The sequence below is a fragment of the Anomalospiza imberbis genome, chromosome 27 (assembly GCF_031753505.1).
Source record: "Anomalospiza imberbis isolate Cuckoo-Finch-1a 21T00152 chromosome 27, ASM3175350v1, whole genome shotgun sequence".
NCBI classification, from domain to species: Eukaryota; Metazoa; Chordata; class Aves; order Passeriformes; family Viduidae; genus Anomalospiza; species Anomalospiza imberbis.
The window spans coordinates 5,701,943-5,722,495 of record NC_089707.1 but is presented as its reverse complement, the minus strand read 5'-3'; the positions used below and the strand labels follow the sequence as shown (position 1 = coordinate 5,722,495).

The 20,553-nt window shown below is 57.6% G+C and overlaps 3 protein-coding genes and 2 non-coding genes across 9 annotated transcripts; 3 read left to right on the top strand and 2 right to left on the bottom strand.

Moving 5' to 3' along the window:
* The first annotated feature begins 1,869 nt into the window (after positions 1 to 1,869).
* Positions 1,870 to 11,028, top strand: PWWP3A (PWWP domain containing 3A, DNA repair factor). Of its 5 annotated transcripts, none has more exons than XM_068174220.1 (15): positions 2,858 to 2,923; positions 3,529 to 3,619; positions 4,049 to 4,140; positions 4,386 to 4,456; positions 4,770 to 5,104; positions 5,165 to 5,735; positions 6,249 to 6,362; positions 6,714 to 6,784; positions 7,226 to 7,302; positions 7,782 to 7,842; positions 8,100 to 8,175; positions 8,439 to 8,489; positions 8,628 to 9,055; positions 9,739 to 9,827; positions 10,058 to 11,028. In XM_068174220.1, exons 2-15 carry the CDS (start codon positions 3,563 to 3,565, stop codon positions 10,131 to 10,133), a joined length of 2,169 nt encoding a protein of 722 aa, XP_068030321.1. In that variant the 5' UTR covers positions 2,858 to 2,923; positions 3,529 to 3,562; the 3' UTR covers positions 10,134 to 11,028. The 5 variants fall into 5 exon arrangements, with proteins under 5 accessions (XP_068030318.1, XP_068030321.1, XP_068030320.1 ...); XM_068174219.1 differs by having other exon boundaries at positions 4,770 to 5,117; positions 5,148 to 5,735; XM_068174217.1 differs by lacking the exon at positions 2,858 to 2,923 and adding an exon at positions 1,870 to 1,888 and having other exon boundaries at positions 3,524 to 3,619; positions 4,770 to 5,735.
* Positions 11,029 to 12,172: 1,144 nt separating this feature from the next.
* Positions 12,173 to 12,245, bottom strand: TRNAF-GAA (transfer RNA phenylalanine (anticodon GAA)). The gene has a single exon. It is a non-coding gene; the product is annotated as a tRNA-Phe (tRNA).
* A 480-nt stretch (positions 12,246 to 12,725) lies between these two features.
* Positions 12,726 to 12,799, top strand: TRNAN-GUU (transfer RNA asparagine (anticodon GUU)). The gene has a single exon. It is a non-coding gene; the product is annotated as a tRNA-Asn (tRNA).
* Positions 12,800 to 13,154: 355 nt separating this feature from the next.
* NDUFS7 (NADH:ubiquinone oxidoreductase core subunit S7) lies at positions 13,155 to 17,222 on the top strand. Its single transcript, XM_068173779.1, has 8 exons — positions 13,155 to 13,246; positions 13,515 to 13,551; positions 14,042 to 14,110; positions 14,450 to 14,564; positions 15,080 to 15,259; positions 15,331 to 15,377; positions 16,027 to 16,115; positions 16,514 to 17,222. Exons 1-8 carry the CDS (start codon positions 13,231 to 13,233, stop codon positions 16,609 to 16,611), a joined length of 651 nt encoding a protein of 216 aa, XP_068029880.1. The 5' UTR covers positions 13,155 to 13,230; the 3' UTR covers positions 16,612 to 17,222.
* Positions 17,223 to 17,225: 3 nt separating this feature from the next.
* Positions 17,226 to 19,780, bottom strand: GAMT (guanidinoacetate N-methyltransferase). The gene is made up of 6 exons (XM_068173778.1): positions 19,570 to 19,780; positions 18,871 to 19,016; positions 18,729 to 18,792; positions 18,306 to 18,373; positions 18,085 to 18,195; positions 17,226 to 17,886 (listed from the first exon to the last, which is right to left on the bottom strand). The coding sequence occupies exons 1-6, from the start codon at positions 19,751 to 19,753 to the stop codon at positions 17,746 to 17,748; spliced, it is 714 nt and encodes a 237-aa protein (XP_068029879.1). The 5' UTR covers positions 19,754 to 19,780; the 3' UTR covers positions 17,226 to 17,745.
* Positions 19,781 to 20,553: the final 773 nt, after the last annotated feature.

Below are 20,553 nucleotides of genomic sequence, written 5' to 3'. Positions count from 1 at the left end.
CCAGCCTGGCCGGGGACACTTCCAGGGATGGGGCAGCCGCGGCTGCTCTGGGGATCCCATTCCGGGATTGGATCGGACTGGATCGGATGGGATTGGACTGGATTGGATCAGATTGGACTGGATGGGATGGGATGGGATGGGATTGGACTGGATTGGATTGGATGGGATTGGACTGGATCGGATTGAATCGGATGGGATTGGATCGGACTGGATCGGATGGGAATGGATGGGATCGGATTGGATTGGATGGGAATGGACTGGATCGGATTGGATGGGATCGGATTGGATTGGATTGGATGGGATCGGATTGGACAGGATCGGATTGGATGGGATTGGACTGGATCAGATTGGATTGGATGGGATCGGATAGGACTGGATTGGACTGGATGGGATCGGATAGGACAGGATTGGATTGGATGGGATTGGATCAGATAGGATTGGATTGGATGGGATTGGACTGGATCAGATTGGATTGGATGGGATCGGATAGGACTGGATTGGACTGGATGGGATCGGATAGGACAGGATTGGATTGGATGGGATTGGATCAGACAGGATTGGATTGGATGGGATTGGACTGGATCAGATTGGATTGGATGGGATCGGATAGGACAGGATTGGACTGGATGGGATTGGATCAGACAGGATTGGATTGGATGGGATTGGACTGGATCAGATTGGATTGGATGGGATCGGATAGGACTGGATTGGATTGGATTGGATGGGATCGGATAGGACTGGATTGGATTGGATTGGATGGGATCGGATAGGACTGGATTGGACTGGATGGGATTGGATGGGATTGGACTGGATCAGATTGGATTGGATGGGATCGGATAGGACTGGATTGGATTGGATTGGATGGGATCGGATAGGACTGGATTGGATTGGATTGGATGGGATCGGATAGGACTGGATTGGACTGGATGGGATTGGATGGGATTGGACTGGATCAGATTGGATTGGATGGGATCGGATAGGACTGGATTGGACTGGATGGGATCGGATAGGACTGGATTGGATTGGATTCGATTGGATGGGATTGGATGGGATTGGACTGGATCAGATTGGATTGGATGGGATCGGATAGGACTGGATTGGACTGGATGGGATCGGATAGGACTGGATTGGATTGGATTCGATTGGATGGGATCGGATAGGACTGGATTGGATTGGATGGGATCGGATGGGATCGGATAGGACTGGATTGGATTGGATGGGATGGGATAGGACTGGATTGGATCGGATGGGATGGGATAGGACTGGATTGGATTGGATGGGATGGGATAGGACTGGATTGGATCGGATGGGATGGGATAGGACTGGATTGGATTGGATGGGATGGGATAGGACTGGATTGGACTGGATGGGATTGGATGGGATCGGATGGGATCGGACTGGATCAGATTGGATTGGATGGGATGGGATAGGACTGGACTGGTCTGGATGGGACTGGGTCAGATGGGATCCGCCCCGGCCGGACCCCGCGGGGCGCCCGGAGCCGCCCGGCCTGTGCCGGCTCAGTCCGTGCCCATGGCCGGGCTCTGAGCGCCGTCCCGCCCAAACCATCGCATGACGTCACAGTTCCCGGCCATGACGTCACTCTCCCCGTCGCCATGCCGCGCCCCCGCCCGCCCTCCCGATCTAGGCGTGGCTTCCGCCCAGCTAGCCAATAGAAGGCGGGGTGGGCGTGGCCGAGGCAGCAGCGTGCGCTCTGATTGGCTGAGCCTCGTATTTTGGACGCGGCGGGGAGGGCGGGGCGCCAGGCGGCGCTCGCTGATTGGCTCGGGGGCGGTGCCGGACGGTGCGGCGGCGCATGCGCAGACCCTCATGTGGAGGGCGGCGGCGGCGGCGCGCGCGGGGGGCGGTGTTGTCGGGAGCGCGCACGGTAACGGTGCCCACCCCCCCCACACACACCCCGGGCCTTAAAGCGGGGCCCGAGGGCGACACGAGGGCCCGGGGGCCATCACCGCCACCGGGGTTCTGTTTGGGAGTTCCCGCCTGTCCTCTGACCGGGCGAAGCGAGGGGCTCCGTCCCTCCCCTCACCCGGGAAGGTTGGCGTGTGAGGGGAGGGTTTTGAGGGGTGCCGTTCCTCCCCTCTCCGGGCGCTTGGAGCGTTCCAGACCTCACGGAGCGGGGTTTGGGGTCTCATCCCTCCCCGGTTCGGGTTTGGGGTCCCTATCCCGTCCCTCACCGAGGGCGGGATTCGGGGGTCTCTCCCCTCTCACCGAGGGCGGGATTCGGGGGTCTCTCCCCTCTCACCGAGGGCGGGATTCGGGGGTCTCTCCCCTCTCGCCGAGGGCGGGATTCGGGGGTCTCTCCCCTCTCACCGAAGGCCGGATTCGGGGGTCTCTCCCCTCTCAGCGAGGGCGGGATTCGGGGGTCTCTCCCCACCGAAGGCCGAATTCGGGGGTCTCTCCCCTCTCGCCGAGGGCGGGATTCGGGGGTCTCTCCCCTCTCACCGAGGGCCGGATTCGGGGGTCTCTCCCCTCTCGCCGAGGGCGGGATTCGGGGGTCTCTCCCCACCGAAGGCCGGATTCGGGGGTCTCTCCCCTCTCGCCGAGGGCGGGATTCGGGGGTCTCTCCCCACCGAAGGCCGAATTCGGGGGTCTCTCCCCTCTCGCCGAGGGCCGGATTCGGGGGTCTCTCCCCTCTCGCCGAGGGCCGGATTCGGGGGTCTCTCCCCACCGAGGGCCGGATTCGGGGGTCTCCCCTCGCCGAGGGCGGTCTGGGGGAGGGTCCCGGTCCCGTCCCTCCCCTCACGTGGGCGTTTGGGGCCGGGCGGTTCCCGCTGTCCCCGCGCCGCCTCCCGGGGGTCCCGCGCCGGCCCCGCCGTTCCGGGCGCCTCTGACGGCCCCTCGTGCCTCCCTCCGCCGCCGCAGGGCCGCGATCCCGGAGCCCCGGCGATCCCAGCACCTGGACCTCGTAAGTACGGGGAGATCTTCAGTGTGTCTTTTTTTAAAGCCCTTGAGGAACCCCTGAGGCCGCTCTGCTCATGTTTCTGTTGCAAATCATGTGTAAAAATTGGGATCAAATTACGTGTAAAAAGTCTATCCAGCGCGTTATCTATAGGGTGTAGTTCCCTGTTTTCAGGGTTTGGTCGCAGGAAGCTGTGGATTGGGCAGGCCCACGCCTGCATTGTGTAATTCCTGATAGTCTTTTCCTCACCCAGCACACTCAAGTGAGAGCCACTTGTGCTCCTGGAATTATGGAATTCTGGAATCCTGGGGTCGTTTGGGTTGGAAGGACCTAAAGCCCATCTAGTCCCATCCCTTGCTCCAAACCTTGTCCAACCTGTCCTTGGGCACTTCCAGGGATGGGGCAGCCACAGCTTCTACAGAAAAATGGAATTGAAGATATAATATTAGGGAAGCTGCGGGGTGACATCAGTGCAGCGATCCCAAGGGTAAAACAATAATAACTGTTTGATTATGTTTGATGAAATCCTGTATTTCCTTCAAAAAACAAAGACCACAATGGACAAAGGTGGGTGACTCCTGTGTTCCCTTTTTTCCCCCTCAGAACACCTTGGCATTGCCCTTTTCCACGTGAAGCTCAGCCATGACTGACCAGGAGTTCGTTCTGTGCAAGTGGAAGAGGCGTTTGTGGCCAGCCAAGGTAAGGAGGAATGAGGAAATGTTTGTGGGGGTTGCTTGGAGCAGGGCAGGAAGGAAGGGAGAGGTCCCAGCAAACGTGTCTGAACTTGTCTGAGCTGTGGAGATGCCAGCAGGAAAAATGGAGAGGGCCTGGAGCAATGGGACAGGAGGGAATAACTTCTCCCTGCCAGAGGGCAGGGTTGGATGGGGCATAGGGAAACAGTTCCTCCCTGCGAGGGTGGGGAGGCCCTGGAATGGAGCTCCAGAGAAGCCCCATCCCTGAAGTGCCCCAGGCCAGGCTGGACGGGGCTTGGAGGCGCCTGGGGCAGGATCCCCCTTCCCACCAAGTCCATCCTGGGATTTTATCACTCCACAATGCTAAGGCTGCTCTTAGATAAATGCTTTGCTGTTGGTCAGGATTTTAAATGAAGATTTCTCACATTTAATGTAGGTTTTGTGCAAACCTGGAGTTGCTGGGAGCGGTCCTGTTGTCGCCACAAAAAAGATGGGATTTAAAGCTGAAATCCTTGGCTTGGAGAAGCAGTTGAGTATCCTTGTTCCTATCACACGTTTGCATTCTGAGGGGTTAAAAAATAAGGGGAAGAAAGGAATCCTTTTATCTGAAGGTGCCTGTGAGATGGGATCCTGGATTTGCAGAAGGTTTAGGTGTTTAACCCCAGCAAGGACAGGTTGGGGGAGGGAATGTTTGGGGTTTTTGCTGTCTGAGAGCAGTTTCCTGGTGCTGGGAGTGTTTTGCTGCTGGTTACAGTCACCTTTTTGTGTTCCAGAGTCAGCGTGAGCTCTGCAAACGTGGTTCCCCTGACAGAGGAACAGATCAAGGCCATCGCCTCCACCCTGGGTGAGGAGGGAGGGGCCCAAATGTGCTGCTTTGTGTCTTTTCCGGGTGTAAAATACCTGTGAAAACTCAGCCCCAAATTTTTCTCTTCCCTGGGGTGGTTTGTTGGAGGGATGGTGAAGAAATACGAGTTTCCCTCAAAATGAGGCACTTCCAGCTTGATCTTTGTGTGTCTCCATCCTTTGCCTTGGGAATTGTGGATGATTTAAGTAGTAAAAAATGCACCAAGTAACATTTATTATTTCTTTAAAAATATGTTTTGTTTATGATAGAACAATGAGGATAATTTCATTTATTGGATATTTTTCCTCATCAGAGCAAAAGAAAAGCGTGAGTGAGGCCGTGGAGGAGCTGCAGTATCGCTGTTCCCTTAAAATTGCCCTGGATATTCTCCATCAGACTGACTCCTGCAGTGAAATGCCACCTGCAGAAGGACCAAATCCCGAATTTTCCCGGGAGAAATCTGCCCCACCCAGCCCCTCCCACGGCTTCTTGTTGCTCTCTCGCTCTAAGAAGTCGGAACCTGAGGCTGCCAAGAGGAAAAGAAAACCCCAGAATAACTGTGGGCTCAAGGATGATCCCAAGGCGCGCAGCCAGGGAGGTTCTGTGGCTCCAGAGGGGAGTGGAAAAGCACCTGGAAGTGGCACAAACCTTTCCAGAGCACCTGGAAGTGGAGCAAGCCCTGCCAGAACACGTGGGGGTGGAACAAACCCTGCCAGGTGCTGTGCCAGGGACTCGAGTGTGGCACCAGCCCCTGACAGTCACAACTGCAAAAAAACAGAACCAAAGTCATCACCCAGGCAGAGGAAAATCCAGCCCAAAATGGGGAATGGAGTCTCCTGTAAGCCAGAGGCTGGAAGAAGTCAGCAAGAAAGGAAAAGAAGATGTAGGGATGATTCCCCCCAGGATCAAGCACAGGTGGCTCCTGAGGAGGGGTCTCCCTCTGTCCCCAGTCAATTTGGCACTGTGGACCCTTCGAGAAAGACAGGAACTCGGCCTGGGAGAGCGTTCCTGGATTCCTCCTGTGAAACTGCCGCGGATGAGTTGGAGAAAAGCATCAGCAGCGAGAGCCTGGCAAAGCAGCTGGACGGGAGGAGAGAGGCAGAGGGTGGAAAACACCTGGATGGGGCAGGTGTGGTCTCAGGCACAGACAGGAAATGCAGGAACCACCCTGGAGCCTCACCTGGGCCTTCTGGTGCCTTCCCTCGGCCTCAGGAGGAGGACAGCCAGGATCCCTCACACCTGGCTGGGAATAAAGCCCCTGACTCCGAGGAAGATGAAGGTGGGCAAGTCCCTTGGGGAAGGGAAACCTTCGTCCCGTGCGGGTGGTGAGCACTGTTACTCACCTTGGAATGCTGCTTTGCTTTTGGGGAAGTGGCTCTTGAATTGCTCTTTGAATTCCTTTTGGTTTCCTTTCCTGGGAAGCAGAAATGCTGATCCCTTCAGTGCTCGGGAGGGCTTGGGAAGTGTTTGGGTTGTCTGGAGTTGCTTGGGGTTTTCCATGGAAACCTGGGGATTTTTTTTTTTTTTTTTTTTTTTTTTGAGCTCACACTTGTTTTCCCTTTCTGCTCTCTGGTAAATTGAGATTACATGTTTTTGAATGAGCAGGTGCAAGGACCTTAAACCAGCCCCATTCTTTCCTCTTTCCCTCTTTTATCCACATGATCAGGGAATTACAATTCCCTAATTAGGAGTGTGCAGGTGTGTCAGGTCCCCTCTGGGTCACACTCAGGTGTGTCTCACCTGCTCTGAAGCTGATCCTGTCCTAATCCCTGGATCCTGGTGCTGTTGGCAGGGCTGGAACCCTCTGGGATGTCTTCCAGGAGAGTTTCCTCGGAGAGCCTCCCTCCACTCTCGCCTCTGACAGATGAAGAGGAGGAAAATTTGCCAAGCGTTCTGTCCTATCGAGGTGAGACATCAGCACAGGGCTGAGGCTCTTCCCCCTCTGGGAGCTTCAGATTGCCTGCAGTCCCTGGGGATTCCGGGAGGGAATCCAGCTCTGTCCAGTCTTGGGATAAAAAGCATTTCCTGGGTCCATCGGGCATTTTGCTGCAGAATGAAATGGAAATCCCTGGAACTGGACAAGGGTCTGGGATTGAAGTTGCTGGGTTTCAGTTCAGGACTCCCTGTGCTGCATTTTGGGGTCACTGTAAAAGCTCTGAGGAGAAGCTAGTGGAGTTTCTCCTTGAGGAGAAGAGAGGGGCAGATTCTGTCTTGTTTTCTTGTTTTTAAGGAAATTTTCCCTTCTTTTTCATGCCAGAACCCAAATTCTTCGAGGAAGGGATGTTGGTGTGGTGCAAGCTGCGGCGGTATCCGTACTGGCCAGCTGTGGTAAGAGCAGCTCCTGCCTCCGCACATCCTGCTGATAAGGAGCAATTCCCAGTTCTGGAGTGACTTTTGCCCTTCCTGGAAGTGTTAAAGACCTTCCAGTAGAAGCATTTCAAAACTGATAGAAGTAAATTTGTGCTGAAAGCACTCAAAATGTGGTCAATTCACACCTGTTTGTACAGGGCACAGGGTTATCCCAGTTCCTTTGTCATGGAGCAGGGTTTTGTTCCCAATTTGCAGAAGAAAGGGGTGATCCTTTGTGCACAAAAATGTTCCCTTGGGGGAACTGGTTGCTGCTTCTGCTTGAGTTTTCCATATTTGTGTAATAAAGGAAAGTTACAGCAACAGGAAAAATTTAAGCGTGGGTTATAGTGGGTTATGTCCACAGAAAAATATCCCTGCTTTATCAGGATTAGGAGTTTTGAAGCTTTATCCTCTCCCCAGGTGAAAGCAGTGAAGAGGAAGCACCGGAAGGCCTGTGTGCTCTTCATAGATGGCACCACAAATGAGAAGAAAAAAGGGTAAATGTGGATTTCCATCCCATCCTGAATTTCCAGTCTCGGTTGTTCCATGTCCTGTGCCCTTTTCCTGGTGCAGGGTGAGGACGGTCCTCTCCAGGTCGATCTGGGAGGGAGGGGCTGGGGCAAGTGAGGGTTGCAAGCGCTTTGTCATGCTGCAGGTTGAGGCAGCTCCCTGTCTCCCTGGAAGAGCTGAGGAATCAAAAACAAAACAAAAAAAACCCTGGAATGCAGCCAGTGTTTTCCTTGTGCTGCCCAAACTTTCTGGAAATACTGGGCTGCCTTTAACTATTCTCTAAACCAGGTATTTCTCATTTGTTAGAAGATTTCGTACTTTTAACTTGCTCTGGAAGCAAAAGCCATTAAAACTTGTGCTCCTTAATTCCCTGGGAAATGGGATTTTCAGGGAGAAGCAGAACTGCAGTAAATAAACAAGGAAGTGGGGCAGCTGAGTTGCACCTCTGACTGTGTTTCTTTAAAAGTTTCTCAGTGTCTCTGAAGAGCCTGAAGCATTTTGACTGTGAGGAGAAGCAGGAACTCATCGTGAGTATCCCAGAGACATGGAACTGCAGGGCTTGGGCAGATACAGTGGGAGATTCAGGATGTAAATGGCCAGGGGGAAAATGTGGGGCTTGACACACTCAAAGCCCCTCTCATCCCTGTGTCAGCTCCGGCAGGAGCTGTTTTACTGTGAGGAAAAAAAGTTGTCATGGACCATTTCTGTCCCCTGCTTGGCGTCCAGGGCCGAAACTCTTCGAGAGCTGCTGGATTTGGGACAGAAAATCCTCCTTGTTTTGCAGGAACAGGCCAAGGAGAACTATTCCAGGGAAATCGAGTGGTGCCTCCAGCTGATCCTGGACTATCGGATCCGCGTGGGTAAGGAGGGGCAGGTGACCGTGGAACCACCAAATCCCAGGATGGTTTGGGTGAGGGGGACCCTTAAACCCCATGCAGTCCCCCCCTGCCACGGGCAGGCACGCCTTCCACTGCCCCAGGGTGCTCCGAGCCCCGTCCAGCCTGGGCTTGGACACTCCCAGCTTCTCTGGGATCTCGTCCTGAGATCCACCAGGGAAAGGGAACCCCAAGCTTTGATTCCTGGGTGAATGGAACTGATCGCTGCCCCTGTTTTGGGTTTTTAGGCTGTCATTCTTTCACCGGGTCCTTCCTGGAGTATTTTGCTGCTGATATCAGTAAGTGAATCCATCCCTTTGGGAATTCTCTCGGCTGGGTAGAAACTCCTCTTGGCAATAAAATTCCTTATTTTCTATTGATATGGCTATGAAAACTCTTTGTACGTTTAAATGCAAATTCTGTGGTTTCTCTTTCAGGCTACCCAGTGAGGAAGGAGGGATACCAGAGTGTGGTGCAGCTGGCATTCCCAAACACAGAGGAAGGCGCTGGACACTCTTCCTCGGACACCTCCCCCCAGAAGCCCCCGAGGAGGCTCCTTCCTGACAGGACCCGAGCTGCCAGGGACAGGGAGAACAAGAAGCTGGTGGAGTTCATAGTGAAGACCAAAGGGGCTGAAGAGCATCTCCTGGGGATCTTGAAAAGTGGGAAACAATCCCGCTGGCTGAAGAAATTCCTGAATTCCAGCCGGTACATGACCTGTGTGGAGACTTACTTGGAGGATGAGGAGCAGCTGGACCTGGTGGTTGGGTACCTGAAGGAGGTGTACAGGGAGATGGACACCAAGAACCTGCACCAGATCCTGGGGGATGGCATCAGGTTCATCCTAGATGTGCTTTTACCTGAGGTGAGGGAGCATGAAGCAGGGGGAAAAATGAACTGTGGAGTCACAAATGACACTAATTCCCATTATTTATTCCTTTGCTGTGACGTGGTTCCTATGGAATGACGTGGGGAGAGTTGCCAGAGCTGAGCCAGGCAGGAATATTCACCCCTGCCTACAGCCTGAGTCACTCAAATGCTGATTTTTAAGCAGAGAAAGGAGAAGCTTCAGGTAGATCCTTGTTTTTAAAAGCAGACTGATAGTTTTCTGATATATTGTAATTGGCTCTGAAATGCTTCAAAGCTTTGTTTCGGGGGTTTGGTTTTTATTTGGCAGCTTCTCAGGGTTTTCTTGGTCCTGTGTGTGTCGAGGTGGGGGGTGGTGTGTTGGCTGTTCTTGCAGTTGTTGTGGATACCTTGTGTTCTTCCCAGGAATTTTCCCAGGAGAACATTAACTCGTGTAGAAACAAAATAACTCTGAAGAATACTTTAATCCGAGGATAAAAATACCGCCCAGGGGATGATACTGAGCAGTTTCATATTTTTTATTTAAGAATTTTAGGCACTCAATGACCACTTTCATCCAAGTTTTCAAAGTCATTTTGGAACCCTTTTCTCACAATGTGCTCAGCTGAGGCAGTTTCAAGTCCCTGGCTGTAGTTTTGCTTGTTGATTATTATTATTATTAATTATTGAATGCTTTTCTAGGCCATCATCTGTGCCATTGCTGCTGTGGATGACATTGATTACGAGAAGGCAGAAGAGAAGTACATTAAAGGACCACCTGTGAGCAAAAGGTAGGTTTGTTTTCAGGATTTTCCGAGGGTTTTTACTCCTTTATTGTTGGATACAGAAAAGGTTTCAGGTGAGGGCAGGAGAGCTCAGTGTCCTCTTCCTCTGATGGACAAAACGTGGAAAATGTCCCAGCTGAGCTACTCCAACCCTGCAATTTTAATTTGTCCTGGTGATGTAATCTGGGCAATAATATCCTGTCTTACCTTTAAGCCTTCTGTATTTTTCTTTCCAGAGAGAGAGAGTTGTTTGATGAGCAAGTCCTGGCAAGCAAGAAGCTCAAGATGGAGCCGGAGCCGGCGGAGAGCTGAGGAGTGGCGGGGCTGTCCTGGGGCCAGGTGTAGATAAGCAGTGGTGATTTGTATGAAACGTGGCATTCTCTGTAAAGTCTGTGTGCATATTCCCACGTGCTCTGCTCCCAGCCCCAGCTGGCTCTCAGCCCTTGCTGCTTCCCGTGGCCTCGCCGTGTTCAGGATCCGCCGGATCCTCATCCGTCAGTGCCCTCCTGGGGGCTGCCAGAGACCCCCGGTGCTGTGCAGAGCTTCTGCTGCTCCCCCAGCTTCCACGTGGATTCTTCCAGCCAAACACCCCACTTGGGAAGGGATCTTGTCCTGCTTTGTGGCCAGTGGTGCCTGGTGGCCTCCTTGCTCCCGATAAAGCCAGGGGGTTCCTGGCAGGGAAGGCTCCTGGGGGTTTCCCCTTCCTGCCTCATGGATCTCCGAGGGTGGGAAATCGGATTGGTGCCCAGAGCTGCCACCTGGATCACAAAGATTTGGGTTCTCGTTTTGGTTTGACAAGTAGAATTCCATGGAGAAGGAATCCAGGTTTGCTTAAATAAAAGCATTCCATTTTCCTCTAATTGAACCAGTGGAATGCTGGTTTATTGCCTCTTCTGAGGCTGTGAATTTTGGAAGGCTTTTAATTGTCTTTCTTTTAAATTCCCAATTTAATCGTGCCCAGCTCCCTGCTCACCTTTGCTGGAGCTGTGGCACATGGAAGCAGTATCACCAAGAACTAATTAATGATGAATAATGATAAATGATACATAAAACCCCCTGATTAGGGTTTCTGTGTGATAATGAAATGTTATCTCCTTGCTTGTCCAGTAAAACCCAAGATGATTTGAGATGAAGAAGTTGAAATTGGGATCCAGATGTCTATCCTGGCTTTAGTAATTATCTGAATATATTTTAATTACACTTTTAATTGCTCTGTGCTCTCTAATGAGTTTTTCCATGGAATCCTTATTCCTGTTATCTCAAGTACCTCAATTACAGGGACAGGCCAGGAAGTGAGGGTTTTATTAAAACCTGTGAGGAGGGATAATGAATTTTGTGGGATAGGATAAAAAATTGATGATGAAGTTAACTCAGAGCTGTGAGTGGCACTTTCCCTTTGGAGAGGAGAGGCTGGGGAGGGACTGCCTGCCCCTCATCCCAGTGCTCCGGGGTCATTTGGAGACGGGGATCAACTTCCCCCTCCTGGACATGAACCCTGTGTTCCCTTCTCCATCAAAACTCCTCGAGTGCTCTCAAGATCCTGCTCCAGAGCCGTGCACAGGAGCAGAGCCACCTCACCTCGCCTTCCCTGCAGCTGTGGGATCCTGGAATGGTTTGGGGTGGAAGGGACCTTAAAGCCCAGCTCCTGCTGCCCCTGGGTGCCACAGGCCCCTCCAGCCTGGCCTTGGGCACTTCCAGGGATAATCCTGACCTTGTCCCACCCCCTTCCAGCGCTGCCCCACCGGTCACTCACTGGGACTGGGACTGGGACTGGGCACCAGGCTCAGCCGTGTACAAGTCAAGTGGAATTAATAAAGTGGGATGAAGTGAATCATCAAAACTTGCTGCTTTTGTTTATTTATTTTATTCTGTGGTGGGCGGTGCTTCCGCTGCCGTTTTACGGCAGGTGAAGATAGTTTTTATACCTCAGATGAAGCTGTAAGATCCTGTCTGTCTTGGTCTCACATTATTAATCACTGGGAAATGAACTCACTGGGTTTTGTTCTTGTGCTTCAGTTAAAATGGGCTGACACACACCACCTCTGCTTGTGATTAATTAATCCATGTTCCTTCAGCTGCCTCCTCAATGCTCAGTGTAAGATCATTAACTCATATTTATTATTAATTCATAATTCGTATTTACCTAATATATTAAATAATATTTATCATTAATCCAGTGTTACAGCCCGCAGTTCTCCACTCCTCCCTGTTGTGTGCGTGTGTTTCCAGGGTATTTAAACGGTCGAGTGCAGAGTTTGGGGAGGGGATAACCAGTTCCGAAGCCTCGGGGGTGTTTTGGGGTGACGACAGCGCTTGTGCACCCCCGGGTCCCGGCGGGAAAAAGAAAGCTCTGCCGAAACCCGGGATCGAACCAGGGACCTTTAGATCTTCAGTCTAACGCTCTCCCAACTGAGCTATTTCGGCTGCACGGCCACGCTCCGCCCCCCCGCCCGTCACCGCCGGTGGCACCGCGCAGGGCGGGGGGACACGGGGGACACCGGACGGGACACGGGACAGGCGGGACACGGGACAGGCGGGACACGGGACGGGACAGGCGGGACACGGGACGGGACACGGGACGGGACACGGGACAGACGGGACACGGGACGGGACACGGGACGGGACAGGCGGGACACGGGACGGGACACGGGACGGGACACGGGACAGGCGGGTGTGGGACACCGGACGGGCGGGATACGGGACAGGCGGGATGAGGGACCCGGGACAGGCGGGACCCGGGACGGGCGGGACCCGGGGGCGGGTGCGGGGCACGGGACAGGCGGGGACCCGGGACAGGCGGGACACGGGGGCGGGATGAGGGACCCGGGACAGGCGGGACCCGGGGGCGGGTGCGGGACCCGGGACGGGCGGGACACGTGTCGGGCGGGAGGCGGCGGCAGCGCGGTCTCTGTGGCGCAATCGGTTAGCGCGTTCGGCTGTTAACCGAAAGGTTGGTGGTTCGAGCCCACCCAGGGACGGCCGCTTCCCGTTTTCCTGCGCGGCCGCGGCTCCGCAGCCCCAGGACGGGCCCTTCCCGCCGAGCCCCGTGGCGGCTCCGGACGGCCCCGCCCGCCGGGGGTCGTTTTGGGGTCCCTTGGGGGTCGTTTATGGGATCCTTTTGGGATCGTTTATGGGGTCGTTTTGGGATCCTTTTGGGGTCGTTTATGGGATCCTTTTGGGGTCGTTTTGGGATCCTTTTGGGGTCGTTTATGGGATCCTTTTGGGGTCGTTTTGGGATCCTTTTGGGATCCTTTTGGGGTCGTTTTGCCGCGGGCCGCGGCGGAGCCGGACGGTGCCTCCGGAACCCCTCGGCCGGGACGCGTTTCCCGCCGGAGCGCTGAGGCGGTGCCGCGCCGGGCCCTTTAGCGGGTGCACCGCGCGCAGAGGTTGCCTGAAGGGCTGCGGAGAGATGGCGGCGCTGGGCCGTGAGCGGGAGAGGGAGCGGGAGAGGGAGAGGGAGAGGGAGCGGGAGAGGGAGAGGGGACGGGAGAGGGAGAGGGGACGGGAGAGGGGACGGGAGCGGGAACGGGAGCGGGGCCGGGGCTGGGGACAGGGACCGGCTTGGGCCCCGAGCCAAGCCGTCGGCCCTCCGCCGCGGGAGTGGCCGGGGGCAGCTCTGAGGGCACGCCAGGCCGTTCCCGGGCCCCGGCCGTGGCCCGCCGCCGCGCTGAGCTCTCCCGTCCTCTGCTGCAGGTCTCCGGCTCCCCGCGCACGGCGTGCTGGGCTGGCGGTGAGCGCCGGGCTGGGGCCAGCGGGGCGGCGGGACCGGGGCGGTGACAGCGCTGACCCCGGGGCTGGGGTGATGGGCTGGGGGGACCCCAGAGCCGCGGCCGAACGGCTCCCGGGCTTTGGGGGTCACTGGGGGGCTCCTTCCCCGCTGGGGTTTGTGGAGCCCTGGCTCCCGCGAGGGCTCTGGTGCGTGGCGGGGGCTCTGCCACCCTGTGACCCTGTCACCCTGCCACCCTGCCACCCTGCCACCCTGTGACCCTGCCACCCTGCCACCCTGCCACCCTGCCACCCTGTGACCCTGCCACCCTGTCACCCTGCCACCCTGTGACCCTGCCACCCTGCCACCCTGTCACCCTGTGACCCTGTCACCCTGTCACCCTGTCACCCTGTGACCCTGCCACCCTGCCACCCTGTCACCCTGTGACCCTGTCACCCTGTCACCCTGTCACCCTGTCACCCTGTGACCCTGTGCGGGCCCTGTCTGTCCCCAGGCCCGGCTCTGCGAGTGCCGTTCACGCTCAGCTGCTCCATCAGACGCCGGCGGCCGATGGCGCTGACAGGTGACAGCTCCTGCCCTGGGGACAGGGATCAGCCGGTTGTGCCCATGCCCGGGCGGGGGTCCCAGTGGCACCTCCTGTGAGGCGTCTCCTCCCTTCCCTGCTGAAATCCGGGGCGCTCTGGCAGCTCTGGGAGCCCCGGGCAGAGGCAGGCAGGGGCTCTCTGTGCTCGGGAATGGCCGAGGGCTCTGCCCGAGCACCAAACCCACAGACCCACAGTGGGCAGAATCCCCTGCTGCAAACAGAGGGGTGGCACTGTCATTCCTCAGGGGGTCGCAGCCCCTTGGAGGGCTAAATGCTGATTCTGCAAGGAAATAACTGGGGGGTGATGGCTCCTTTCAGCTCTGTCCAGGTCCAGAAGAGCTCTGCTGTTGTCCCGAGGAAATCCTACGTCCCCAGCAGCCGCGGCGAGTACGTCATCGCCAAGCTCGATGACCTGGTCAACTGGGCACGGCGGGTGAGTCCCGAGCGCTCCTGGCACCGAGGCACAGCGGGTGACATGTCGGAGGCACCTCCTGCTCAGGATAAAAATAGGCTCGGAGCTCCCGTGGCCGAGCTGTGTGGCCAGAGGGTGACACCGGGGCCCGGTGACAGTGTGGGACACCGGCCGAAGGCGCTGAGGGAGTGGGGGGTCTGGAACTGCCCTTGGCCACCAGGAAAAGGCACTTCTGGAGCTGCCCTTGCCCTGAGCAGCTGCGCTGCCTGTGGGGAAGGGTGACACAAGTGACAGTGCCCTGGGTCTGCTGTGCTCTGCCTCAGCCGGGCTGGTCCTTCTCTGACCACCACTGTCCCCATGGGGCCCTGAGCTGTCCCTTCTCTGCTGTCCCTGGGTGGCTCTGAGGTGCCTTTAGCAGCGTCCGGGAGCAGCTCTGGACGCGCTCAGGCTGCACACGGCGCTCTCCCCGTGTCCGTTCCCCGGAGCCGTGCGTTTGGCTCCCGCTCCTTGAGCTCTGCCTTTCTGCGTCCCCACAGAGCTCCCTGTGGCCCATGACCTTCGGGCTGGCCTGCTGTGCCGTGGAGATGATGCACATGGCAGCCCCTCGCTACGACATGGATCGCTTCGGGGTGGTGTTCCGGGCCAGCCCCCGCCAGGCCGATGTCATGATCGTGGCAGGGACCCTGACCAACAAAATGGCCCCGGCGCTGCGCAAGGTACGGGCAGCACGGGGAGCTCGGCGCGGCGTGGGGAGCCGGGAATCGCCCCAAACACCCCTGTTCTGCAGGTCTACGACCAGATGCCAGAGCCTCGCTACGTGGTGTCCATGGGGAGGTGAGTGCCGGGACGGCCTCGGTGCCGTGGGGGGAATTCTTCCCTTGTTTGTGTTTCCCAGTTGCTAAAGAAGCCTTGTAGAGCAGAGCAGCAAGGCTCCTTCTGGGAAAGGTGCGTGTGAATCCTCCCAGGGATGGATTCAGGGGCTTTGCAGCTGCCAAACTTGTGTGTATCCAGAATCCCAGAGTTTGCTTTTGGCTTTCAAAATGCTTCTGCTGTGCTGGAATCTGCTCCATGGGGAGCTCAGTTGGAATCTGCTCCATGGAGAACTCGGTGTGACTCCATGGTCTTGATCCCACCCTCAGTGATTCCATGATTCTCACAACTTTCCTGGCCCCACACCTGGGCTGAGGGTGGCCGGTCCAGGCTGGAACAGGACAAATTCTGGGAAAGCTCTGAGGCAAAATAGAAGGGTTTGTAGCAGAGAGGGAGGGCTGTGGAATCTGCTTGGTGAGGGTGACGGGAACAGTTCAGCTGGGTTGGTTCATCTAAAAACCTCCCAGGCAGGGAGGGGCAGTGATGGGCAGTGTCACCTGTGGAGCTGGTGGCTCCGAGCCTGGCAGCGCCCACCTGCCCAGGGCCACCTTCCCTTGGCCTCCTGCTCCCTTCCTGGGCTGACCCTGACCCTGACCCTGTCCCTGTCCTGCAGCTGTGCCAACGGTGGGGGCTACTACCACTACTCCTACTCCGTGGTGAGGGGCTGCGACCGCATCGTGCCCGTGGACATTTATGTGCCAGGTACAAGGGGCAGCTCCACCTGGGAGCAGGGCAGGGAGAGGGGAATTCTCTGCACCCTGGTGTAGGTTTGAAAGGTTTTCCTGTTTCAGTGGAGGGGAAGCTGCAGCAGCTCCAGGGATTGTGGAATGGGGAGGGTTGTGATGGTGATGGCACCGTCAGTGGGGTGGGAGGGGGGTTTGGATACACTTTGAAATCAAATAATTGCTGTGTTTGATAAAGATCTTCTTGATAAACAGCATCCGTTTAGTTTCTTTACACTCCTGCCTGTGCCAGCCACAAAGCCAGAGGGGAGTCAGCTTTGGGATAAGTCCTGGGGTTGGCACCTCTGCTGCTGGCTCCAGCTCCGTGCAGGTACCTGCCCTGTGACCTTCCCCCCTTCGTCCCTTTCTCTCTCTCAGGTTGCCCTCCCACAGCTGAGGCTCTGCTGTACGGGATCCTGCAGCTGCAGAGGAAAATCAAGCGGGAGAGGAGGATGCAGATCTGGTACAGGAAATAGCCTTTATTTATGTCCCCACTCACTGCCCCGGGCACTGCTCACATTTACGCACAAATCCGGCTCCTCACGCGCCTTCCAATAAACTCTACCTGGTCCAGGTGCTTTTCTGTCTTTAATAAATCCCTCTGAAATGAGGGGTTGAGAATCTGGGCTAAAGAGCAGGAGCTGAGTTTGGTAACACTGCTGAGTTGGCTTCTGGTCTGAACAATCTCAGGGAAGGTGACGTCATATCGTGACATAAAGGCTTTGCCAGAATTTTTTTGTGTTTTGTTGGGAAGTTTTGAGACCAACACGTGTCCGGGTGATCCCTGAGCCCTCTGTGAGCTCGGCCCTTACTCACCACCTGCTCCTTGTTGGTAATTCATACACAGGATCTAATAAATCCATAATATTTGTGTGCACAGGGGCCAGAAATTAATTCTGTTTCTGTAACAAGTCAAATACTGATGCTTAAAATCAGAATGTGATTAATAAACCTGAATGTAGAGCTCCTAAGCAGGGCAGGGATAAAGCAGCCTGTCCTGGATGCATCCCAGGAGCCTGGGATGAGGAATGGTCATGCCCGAGGGACAAACACACTTTGGAAAGACAAATAAATCGCTCGGGAACAGCGGTTTGGGTATTTCATTCCTTTTAATGGACTTTATCCCTTCTGGGGAGAGAGGAAACATCATTTATTGAGCTGTGAGGGGGTGTTGGGGTCAGGATTTGCTGCCGTGGGCTTTGGCCAAAAATGTTGGGAAACCTCCCTGGGGAGTTGCTTCAGGAGAAGTTGAAATGCCTCAAAATGCCTCAGTTGCCCCATTTCTCCCACCTGGTTTGGATTATTTGACTCTTGTGGGAAGCCACCCTGTGATTTCTCAAAATGATGCAGTTTTTAGAGGAGATGGAAAGCTCCGAACCACACTCTGAAATTACAGCTTAATTGAGAATTTGAAGTCCTGAGGGGACAGAGCAGGGTGAGATCTTCCAGAGAGCCCACAGACCCCTCCAGGGCAGGGGGCTCCTGGGGCAGGGGGTTTCCTGTCCTTTTGTCCCCTGGAAGCCATCCCAAGCCTCCACCCATCTCTCAGAGGCTTTAAAGGAGATCAGAGCTTTTCTCCTCCTCCCCAGCTCCTGCTCCCGGCCGGCCCCTCAGTGCTTGAGGACGGTGGGGGTGATCATCCTGGGGTGGGAGTAGTAGCGGCACTCGCGGGGCGGCTGCAGCTCCATCACCCTCGTGCTGATGTTCTCCCGCCTGAAGCCCGCCTGCAGCAGCGGCCCCACCTGGGTCTCCTGCGGGAGAGGAGGGCAGGGAGGAGCAGCCGTGGGCTGGGGTGTCCCGTGTGAGAAGGGACACGGGGCAGCCGGGGGAAAACCCTCCGAGCTCCCCTTCGGCGCTGCCTGCCCATCCCCAGCACCGCGGATGAGTTCCACAGGCACGGAGTGCTCTGCCTCACCCCGGGCACGGCTTCGGGCAGGGGAGCAACTCACCTCAAACATCTTCTCGATGTCGCTGTACCTGGTCTTGAGCAGCTCCCCCCACGAGGTCAGGTTGCAGTAGGTGAGGACCCCTCCGGGCCGCAGCAGGCGGAAGGCGTGGCCCTGCCCCGGGGAGCGGGGGGATCCGGGTCAGCTCCTCCCGCCCAGCCCCCGGCCCCAGCTCCCCCTCCGAGCCCCAGCTCCTCCGGCAGAGCCGCTCCCCGAGCGGTCACCCTGATGAAGTTGAACTGATGCGTGTGCCAGGTGTCCTCCGACAGCGGGTAGGTGTCGTACAGGATCCCTGCCGGGAACACGGGGCTGCCGTTAGCTGGGAGAGACCCTGAGGGGCCGGGAAAATCCCCCTTCGTGGCCTGGTATTGTTAGGTTCCCACTGGAATTCGCCCCCGTGTCTCCGAGCCCTGGAAGGCAGCGATGTGATGGCCCCCGAGATAAGGATGCATTTCCCCAGGACAGGGACCCCAGGGACACAGCTGTGCCCAGCCCCACGGCAGGATGTGGGCTCCACCTGCACCCCGGTCAAACTGCTCCCCCCTTCCGTGGCTCAGGCATGTCCTGGCATGCCCTGGGCTTTGCTGCACCCCGTCTCTGCAGTGGGGTCCCCCCCAGCCCTGCCCATCCTGCTGCTGGTGCCTCACCACTGAAGTGCCCGTCCGGCAGCGTTGGCACCACGTCCTCCCACAGCCCCTTCAGGGGCACCACCTGCGGGCGGGGGGCGGAGGGGTGAGCCGGGGGGCCGCAGGCACCCCCCAGCCCTGGCACAGCCCACCCTGCTCTGACCTTGTGTGGCTGTGCCTTGGCCCACCGCTCCAGGCGCCGGAAAACGCCCTCGTTGCACTCGACGATCCAGTGCTCCTCGATGCCGAACTCCTGCACCTTGGAGGCGGCGATGGCCATCCCGAACCCCACCTCGAGCACGCGGCCGCCTGCAGGTGGGACCCAGCTCTCAGAGCTCTCACAGCTCAGGGTTTTCCCTGCCTCAAACACCCCCAGCCCTGAATCCTGACCCATTCTTTCCCCAAACTGGGCTCTTTGGGTGTGGGTTGAGAGCACGTGGCGCTGCTGGCACTGAGGGGAGAAGTTGGGAGCAGCCCCATGTCCCTGTCACCTGCTGTCCCCCCAGCTGCCCCTGTGTCCCTGTCACCTGCTGCCCCCAACAAACCCCCCAGCTGATCCCAGTGAGAACAAACAACGTCCGGCCCTCCCTCTGCCACGGAAACAGCCCCAAAATCAGCAGGGCCTGGATGGGAGGTGGCTGCATCCCCTCCCCATGTCCCCATCCCCTTTCAAGAATGTGTCACCGTGACACAAGGACGCGAGTGCCACCACGGCCCTGCCGCCCCTGTCACTGCAAGGGGGCCACATGCAGCGGGGGGCACACGCAGTGGGGTTCCCCAGCAGAACACGTCCCCCCACACCAGCTGCTTTTGGGGAAGCTGCACCCCCAGCACGTCCTGGAGCCCGTGGGGTCCCCGTTACCCTTCGACGCGGCCACGGCGGCCAGCGAGTGCATGTAGGGGGTCTCCCAGCGCTCCATCACCGGCTTGCCCAGGATCTCCAGGTGGGCATCGGGCTCATCGTAGCCCGCCGTGGCTTCCCTCCAGGCCCCCCTGCAGTCCTCGCCCTCGGCAAAGATCGGACCCGCCGCAGCTCCGGAGCTCATGGCTGCAGGAGGAAAGCCCAGCTGCGCGGGCCGAGCCTGCGGGGCAGGGAAAGAAAGAAAGAAAAAGGCCACCGGGCTCTTGGCCGGCTTTAAATAGCCCTGCTGGAAAGTGCTGAGTGCGCACGGCCGGCTGGGGCCCCTCGGGGGACCGGAGCCCTTATCGGGAACGCGAGCTCCTATCGGGAACGGGGCGGGCCGGGGCCGCCGGGCCTCAGCGGTCACACGTGGCCCGGGGGTCACCGCGGCGTTCTGGGGCTGTCCCCGCTGCCGGTGGCACCCGCTGCGCTCGGCCGGGCTGGGAACGACCGGCGCTGCTGAGGGCGGGCCCGGGCTGCACGGGGGCACACGGAGCAGGGGGAGTCCCTGCGCACGGTGCCGCGTCCCGGGCCGGGCCAGGGCAGGGCTGCACGCCGGGCCGGAGCCGCGCTCCGGGCCAGAGCCGCGCTCCGGGCCACGGCCGGGCCAGGGCAGGGCCGCGCTCCGGGTCGGAGCCGCGCTCCGGGCCACGGCCGGGCCCGAGGGAGCTCCCGGGGGCTGCAGGCGGTGCGGGACGGGCAGCGGGACCCCGGGGTGGGCACTGGGACCCCGGGGTGGGCACTGTGACCCCGGGGTGGGCACTGTGACCCCGGGGTGGGCAATGGGACCCTCAGATAGGCACCGTGACCCCGGGGTGGGCACTGGGACCCCAGATGGGCACCGTGACCCCGGGGTGGGCACTGGGACCCCGGGGTGGGCACTGGGACCCCAGATGGGCACTGGGACCCCCAGATGGGCACTGTGACCCCGGGGTGGGCACTGGG